General features: G+C 44.4%; 1 protein-coding gene across 5 annotated transcripts; it reads right to left on the bottom strand.

The window, feature by feature from the left end:
• Positions 1-1,367: 1,367 nt before the first annotated feature.
• Positions 1,368-7,375, bottom strand: C19H7orf25 (chromosome 19 C7orf25 homolog). 5 transcript variants are annotated; one of them, XM_060372301.1, is made up of 4 exons: positions 7,189-7,282; positions 6,595-7,064; positions 3,932-4,120; positions 1,368-3,280 (listed from the first exon to the last, which is right to left on the bottom strand). In XM_060372301.1, exon 4 carries the CDS (start codon positions 3,010-3,012, stop codon positions 1,747-1,749), a length of 1,266 nt encoding a protein of 421 aa, XP_060228284.1. In that variant the 5' UTR covers positions 3,013-3,280; positions 3,932-4,120; positions 6,595-7,064; positions 7,189-7,282; the 3' UTR covers positions 1,368-1,746. The 5 variants fall into 5 exon arrangements, with proteins under 5 accessions (XP_060228284.1, XP_060228285.1, XP_060228286.1 ...); XM_060372302.1 differs by lacking the exon at positions 6,595-7,064 and having other exon boundaries at positions 7,269-7,375; XM_060372303.1 differs by lacking the exon at positions 6,595-7,064 and having other exon boundaries at positions 3,921-4,120; positions 7,189-7,324.
• Positions 7,376-8,243: the final 868 nt, after the last annotated feature.

The following is an 8,243-nucleotide window of genomic DNA, read 5'->3' as shown; positions in this document are numbered from 1 at the left end:
AATCTCTAAAACTAGACCATACCTCCCCACACTAAACTTGACACCTAATTCACACAGAGCTCTTCCTGAGAGGAATATGTGTTAAGTGACCTCTTCCCAGAGAAGTGCCACTTACATCCAATTTGGTTTTCATTTTAGTGTTCCTAGATCCTGACGAACAAACTTCATCTCAAAGTTGTTGCCTGAAGCTAAGTTACCCTTCTTGTGATTCAGCGAAGTTGGCAGGGAGTCGCAATCAGGCTGCCAATATCCCAAATCAAATCCCAATGCTAACTCCTTTCTCTGCTACAGTTAGGAAAGACAACGCTACTCTCAAACAATTCTGTCTTTAGGAAAATATACACACACTTTGTGAGCCTGTTTTATTGTAAATGATAAAGTTCTGAGTACACTGTCGCCATAGAACTTATTTTTGATTACATGCAGCTATCATCCACTATCCCCATGATCATTTCATGAATGATATAATGCAATTAGCTCTTGCTATAAGGTAACAGAATAAAGAAGGTAGTTTTTAGTAACTCAAATACTTGCAATACGGGGTTGTTCAGACTTGAAGGAAAAACACATTTTCAACTTGTCCAAATTAATATTACACCTTCAATGGTCTAGGTATAGCTTAGGAAGACTGTTGGCTACCTCTCTTTTACAGTGGTGTGCTGGACACTTTTATGTCAACTTGACACAACCTGAAGTCATCTGAGAGGAGGGAACCTCAACTGAGAAAATGCCTCCATAGACCGGGCTACAGGCAAGCCTGTGGGGCATTTCATCGGTGGCTTATGCGGGAAGGGCCCAGCCCATTGTGAGTGGTGCCGTCTATGGGCTGGTGGCCTGGGTTCCTTATGAAGGCAGGATGAGTGAGGCAGTAAGCAACACCCTTCCATGGCTTCCATATCAAACCTGCCTCCAGGTTCCACTCGACTCGAGTCCCTGCCTTGGCTCCCCTCAGTGGACTGTGAGTTAGGATACGTAAGCCTAAGACACTCTCCTTTCCTCTCTAGCTTGCTGCCATTGTAACCACAGCTAAGACAAGTGGCATATCAATAAATAGATGAGACTCAACAGATCAAAGTTCACTTTCATTCCATATGAATTATAAACTCTGTAAACATACCCAGCAAACTGTGTCTGATACAAAGCAATTGTTTTAAAAATTAAACATTTAAAACTAATTTTTAATTTTTTTTTGTAGGAATTTTAGTTTTCATTTCATTTCTAAAATTTTTAATAGCACTAGTTTTAGTTTTAATTTTTTTTTAGGATATTTTCACTAATAACAAGCAGAGACTTTAGGATCTGAAATAACTATTATCTCCCACCTGCGATCGACATAACTGACAAATAAATACAATGAAAAGCAGGCCTCAGAGTTTTCTCCAGATGTTTAATGAATTCAAGAATCAAGGAGCCATATTCCATGAACTGTGACTACCTGCAGTGGAGGCTGCAGCCCAACAGAGGAAAACAAAAGCATTATACGACAGCTAAAAGCCTTACACAGATGTATTTGTTTTTACCTGCTATGATATAGTTTGCAATGTAATGCACAGATATATAAGATGTCTCTTGAGCTTTTTCTAATTTATAGACCTTAAACTGAACACAAAGAACTTCTATTTAAACACGGAAGGGTTCTAGATATTATTTTTACTATAAACTTATTTTTTTTTCTCCCAATTTAGATGGGAAGGGCAGCCTTTGGTATAAGTAACGTATTTCCACGACAACACTTATGGGACAGCACTAGCGTGCACCATCGCTGGTGAAATCTTTTGGTAAGGGCATAGCTAACGCCTCTTTACTCTCGGTGAGTGCTCTAGGCTGATGGATGAACACACTGAATTTAACACCCTGGTTGTTGGCAGCTCTGACAAAACCACTATTGGCCGTCATCGTGATGGCTTTCAGGGTATCTCCTGTCCCAAAAATCGTTAACGAACGGCTATTGATTTTTGAACTCGCCACTAATCTCAAGGCACGCTCAGAAGGCTGGTCCGGTACCACACTGACTTGCTTAATTAGTGCGGAGGCCCTCTCTCTCTCTCCGGGCCCCCCTAAGGTATCTAGAATGGACTGAAAATCCTTGACAGCAGACTCACAGGCAAACAGCTCCTTGTCCTTCATAAATGCTTCCAGCTGAGGTAAAACCTGCTCTTTCCTCTCTTGCTCTGCTTGCTCTGTGAGCACTTTTTCTTTGAAGATAAAGTGGCAGCCTCCATAACTCATGGCAGATACGTATGTGATTAAAGTAGTAATGTCCAGGTTTACCCTTTTGCACACATCAACCTTGATCTCTGTTGGAAAGGCAACACGTGCCAGTACATTTGCTCGGTCTACTCTTGTCACCTGCAGAAGTTCTTGGCCCTCATCGTCTGACTCACTCTCGCTGGGCTGTAACTCCTCCGGGTGATGGAGCAGAGAGTTGACCGCCACGATGTCTCCTCTTACAGATATGCCCATATCTTTCAGCTTTTCTGCCATGGGGCTGGAGACACTGTTGTAAAATGCAAACACGATGTGAGGGTTGCTATACTGCACCGGTTGCTGGCGACTGGCCTGAAGGAAGTCTTCAGCCTGCTCAATGATGCTCTTGTCGCCATACTGGCCCCTGCCCAGCCAGATGTTGTGCAGTGCTTCAGCCTTCCGGCCAATGGCTTTGACCCAGGTATGACCTCCATTTGCTACGACATCCACCACAAGAGTCTGCTTTTCTCCAAAGGTATCCGTGTAGCCGAAAACACGGAGAACACTAACGACCTCTTCTAGGTTCTCTGCAGATTCCACAATGGCTTTCAGGTGTGTTAGATTCGTGCTTTGTAAATGGGACTCTTTAATAGCCACCTTCCCGGCCTCTATTTTCTGTAAGAATTTTAATTCTGCCTTCAGTTTGCTGCACAGCTTTGCACCACCTTCTATGCCACCTTTTCTTGATCTAGACAGTGATTCTGCTCTCTTGATCAGTTCCTTGGCTATGGAAATCCTTTCAGAAAGCATGGAGTGTGCAGACATGCTGACAGCATTATTCCTTTCAGAGAAGACAGCAACGAAGCACACTTCAATGCACTGCTACTGTTAGAATGATTTAAAAGTCCAATCTAGCAGCAAAGTCTACGTAGCTTGAGGAAATGAACCTGGGCTTCAGTGTACGGAGTTTGGGAGAGCCTCCTTCCTTTGACAGCTACAGAAAGCTGTACATTTGAACTGTTCCTCAAGTATGTTGGATTCTGACACTTGCTTAGACCTTCATTTCTTCAGACTATGGGATTCACAGCATGTCCTATATCAGGATAAAAAAAAAAAAGCAAGAATCTGATAATGTGTTTTGTATCTCTATCAATAGTCTTATTATTCAACTACTGAAAAATTTAAGGTTCCAAACATCAAGAGTGAAGGTTTAAAATAGCTTCCTACACACCCCTTCATAGTCCATCCCTGCTGAAAGTCCTTGCCCCAGGAACCTAGACTCTCCCCACCCCCAACTCAACTCCACCCGCCCCTACTGTCTACATCTGGTGAATTCTACAGGCAGACATCAGATTGTACTTCCAACTATAACCATCCCCACTATTCAAGGACCCACACCAACAACTCCACCCATTCCTGCAACTTGCCTAAGCAGCAAGTGTCCTGCCTGCCTTCCAGGACCTTTTCCCACACTCCTCTTTCAGGCAGGGAGCCAGCAGCTAACCCCATCCATTCCCCCTGAAAGTCCTTGCCTCCATCCCACCCCAGCTATCTTAATCACCTTCACTAACTCAACTATGCCCACTCCAGCCAGCTCTACGCATCTCTGATGTGCACACCTGCTCTCTCCTCAGAGCGACACCAGACTCACGCCTCCAACTACTCCCATCCCCACTACATGACCACCTCTCTCAAGGGAGAGGATTTAGGCCCAAACCAGCAACTCCACCTACCCGAGACTCACCATTCAGAAGGATCATGAATCTCTGCCTTCTGAACCCCACTCCTGGCAGGGAGCCAAGACTCACACTGCCAATTCCATCGGCACTCACTGCCTTCCTTTGGAGAAGTACTGAGCACCTCCCACAGACTCCTGAAGATTGACTGTGAAAATCCTCTATCTCTACAGAGACTGTGGCAGCATGCACAAGACCTATAAAAATCAAGCCAGAAAAAAACAAAAAACAAAAAACAAAAACGGCATGAAAGTATGTACAAAGTTCAAAGTTCTATCCCTTACCAAGAAGCTATTTGCAATTTATTTATGCTGGGAGAGAGAATATCAGTTTTCTTCAATGGAGTGACACTGTGTATATCATCCAAACTCCATGGCAGGCTTTACATTCATAAATAGTTAACCAACAAAAAAAAAAAAACCACTCCATGATTTTTGTGTACTTTGTTGTTTTGCTAGAACACAAAGTTAGGTGGGAGGGGAGGGAAGGCATATCTTGGAGGGGAAAGATGATAGAAATATACTGTATAAAATTATTAAATAAACAAAAAAAGTTTCAATGCTGAAAAAACATACTGAAGATATCAGAAGTTGGAAAGACCATCAAGGGTTGGTAGGATTAATAGTGTGACAATTATTACCCTACCAAAGCAAACCACTTATATTCAACACACTCCCCATCAGATTTCCAAAACAATTCTTTACATAATTTGAAAGAAAAACAATCTTAAATATCATATGGAACTGCAAAAAACCCACGACAGCAAAAACAATTCTAAACAACAAAAGAAATGCTGAAGGTATAATTTCAGATTTCAAGTTATACTACAGAGCCATAGTAATGACAACAGCATAGTGCTAGCAAAAAAGAAACTCATGGTCAATGGAAAATAACTGAGGACCCATACATGAACTCCCACTCCTCAAGCCATTTGATTTTGACAAAGAAGTCAACAATGTAAACTGGAGAAAATAAAACATCTTCAACAAATGGTGCTGGTCAAACTGGAAAGCTAATGCAGAAGAATGAAACTTGATCATTATCTCTCACCTTACACAAAACTCAACTACGAATGAATCAAGGACCTCAACCTCAGATCTGATATCCTAACTCTGATAAAGGGGAAAATATAGAACATACTGGAACTCATTGGCATAGGAAAAGTCTTTCTGTACAGAACCTTTATAGCACAGACATTAAGAACAATTAATACATGAAACCTGAAATTAAAAAGTTTCTATACAGCAAAAGATGCCATTACTTGAGCAAACAGGCAGCCCACAAAATGGGGGAAAAATTAACATCTATACACCTGACAGAGGGTTAGTGTCTAGAATATATAAAGAATTGAAAACAGCCATAGAGATCAGAACATTACTAAGAGGCCAGGGGAGGAGCTTTAAAGGAGGAGAAAGAATACGCTGTTGTGAAGGGTTAAAGGGGAAAATGGAACAGGAAGGGTTAAACTGGGGTGAGAGTTAAGTGTAGTATAGAGGAGGAAGTGTGTGAGGGGAAAAATAACACTAAAGACATTTCAAAAAAGACGCATGGAAACCTACGCTGAGAACACCACCAATCTGAGCCATAGAACAATTTGAGCTGGTACAGACATGGAGGCTTCACCCCTACTATCTAGTTTTCGTGGTTCTGCAAGGCATTATGCAGGCTAACAGGGGAGAAGAGTAACCTTCAATGATACCCAGCTCTGACTCTTTGGAGTTAGAATTATGAGTGGCCTGGCAAGATATGCCCACTAGTGCGCATCAATACCATGGGAGTAACCAGCCACTTTATGGTAGCATTAAGTCCCATCCCACAGGATGAAGCCCACACCTGGCATCATTATTAGGCTAAGAACCTACACCAGGCAGATCACAGGACCTGAGGGAAAACTTACTGCTTTATGCTGCTCAATAGGTAGTATAAAACTGACATCATTGTACCCACAGATAAATGTACCTCCCAACCTTCATCTAAGCAGCTTCTACTTATAGTAGATGGCTATTAACACGTACTTAATGCCCACAGCTGACCCAGGTGCAGAGAATAAAAGACTGCATGTAACTCTTAGTCCTGAAAGAACATACGTAACACATGTATGTTCACCCTCACAAGGCTCAGGGAGCATTGCGGAAAGAGGGGAGGAAAGACTGTAAAGAGCCAGAGGTGGTAGATGACCACAAGGAAACCTCTTCTGGGCACAGCGAGTCAGCTGTATATATGAACTCACATGGGTTGTGAGCGCATCCACAAAACTTGTGCACACCCAAGCCAGACCAATCAACACCCAGCTTGGAAAGAGAAACTGGGCCCAGAATCCTCCCATAGCCAGGCAACTATTGGCGATTTTTAGCTGCTTGGAGAGGCAGAGGCAGTCTTCTTTAAGAGTGTAGCCTCTAGTATGTCACCCACTCTCCAGTGGAAGCCCACACATTCAAGACTACTTGAGCAGCACAAACTGGTCTTGGAGGGGTGGTGATGGGTAGATAAGAGGAGGTAGATCTGGGACTAGTTGTGGGAGCTAGGGTGACTATGAACAAAACACGTGATATTAAATTCTCAAAAAACTAATTGATTTTTTAAATGTAAAAACAACTGTTTAACATTAAAAAATCCCACAAACTGTCCAAACAAGAATCGCTCCCAATCTGACCACACTGGGGTCCCTCACCTCCTTTGCCTCCTTCACTGTTTTTTGTTTCCTGGGCCTTTTCAGGCAGTGCTTCTCTTCATACCCTGATGGTCCTGAAATCCTCCTGCCTCTGCTCTCCAAATACTGGGACTAAAGTCTATCCTCACGGGATAGACAGTCTTTTAAGGAGTTGTCTGTTGATTTCCAGAGTCTGGGTGCCAAGGAATCAAGACGGCCTGCTTTCTGCATGTGATGTCAACTTAGCATGTTTTACAGGAACAAAGGGGACAACCAACTTGCCTCCTGTTCCCATTCTGAAGGAAAAGCTGGAAGAAGGACTCGGAAGAGCACACTATGGTGGCCAGGCTGGCTGTTGGACTAATGGCAGGGTGGGAGGGCCAGGGGTGAGGTGCTTCTGGGTGGGTACGGGTCCCATCCCGGTACGTCCAGCTGCATAGCTGAGCCTGGCCCAACAGGTCCGGATCAAACAGGCTCCAGCTGGCCCAGTGCTTAGAGGCCAGAGTAGGGAAGACGCAGAACTGACCCTTCCTGCCCGGATACCCGGCCCAGCTCCTCCCTCTCTTTCCACCTCCCTCTATTCCCCACTCGCTCCCTCAGTCCCCGGGTCCTCACCAGCAGCGCCAGACCCCATGCACACAATGCGAGGGCACACAGAGGTAGTATGCAGGGACAGCTCAGCAGCCAGCCCTCACCTTGCTGGGCTGAGAGGCACTCCGCCCGCTGGGTCCCGCCTCCGGCATTACGTGGTTCCGGCCGGGTGAACGCCGGGTCCCAGGCGGCGGCGCGGCGGCCATGTTTGTTGAGGGCACCGGGCTTCGGCCACCAGCGGAACGGAAAGCTGAGCTCTCAGCGAGCAGAGAGTGAAGGGCTGGGTCTCGCTCTCACTGAGCCCTGAATACTAAAACTTCTTTGCCTCTCAGGCTTGGTTATTTTTAACAAAGTGAAAACCGGAGAGTCGTCAGGCTCCAAACGCCACTCGGAAGCACTTTTAGTTGCACCATCCTGGCCTTTGCCTAGGAGCCTTTAAATGTGCTGCCTGACCGAACAGGGCAGAGAACTGCGTAGCTAGGGATATTTAGCCAAGTGGAGTGTCCAAAACTACCCAGAAAAAAATTTGAGAAAGCAAACCTAATTTTAAATATTAGACCTCAGTTGTCATCTTTTTCTTCTATCCTGGCTCCTAAGCGCTCCTTGAAGGATGGGAGTAACTGCATATTAAGACAGGAGCAGTATTTCATCCAGTGCTTACTCCAGCCAATGCTAGTCCACATATGTTACACACTGATTTATTTTGTCCTAAACTGAAAGGTAGATAGATGTATTTTGCTCCCGAGCCACATACAAGTTACTTAAACACGGACACCCCCTATAAATGCCTCCAGCAAAGCCTAAAACAGCCGGCAGGGTTTATCAAACACAAATTTCAGAAGGGCTTTGGAACTTCAGGTGTCTAGATGGGGATCGGAATTAAAAACAGATTTTTTCTTTTTTTTATATTATTACTTTTTACACTTTATTCACTTTGTATCCCCCCATAAGCCCCTCCCTCCTTCCCTCCCGGTACCACCCTCCCTACCCCTTCTTCATGCATGCCCCTCCCCAAGTCCACTGATAGGGGAGGTCCTCCTCTTCCTTCTGATCTTAGTCTATCAGATCACATCAAGAGT

Source organism: Meriones unguiculatus, chromosome 19 (assembly GCF_030254825.1).
Source record: "Meriones unguiculatus strain TT.TT164.6M chromosome 19, Bangor_MerUng_6.1, whole genome shotgun sequence".
NCBI lineage: Eukaryota > Metazoa > Chordata > Mammalia > Rodentia > Muridae > Meriones > Meriones unguiculatus.
This window is presented reverse-complemented; position numbering and strand designations above follow the sequence as displayed.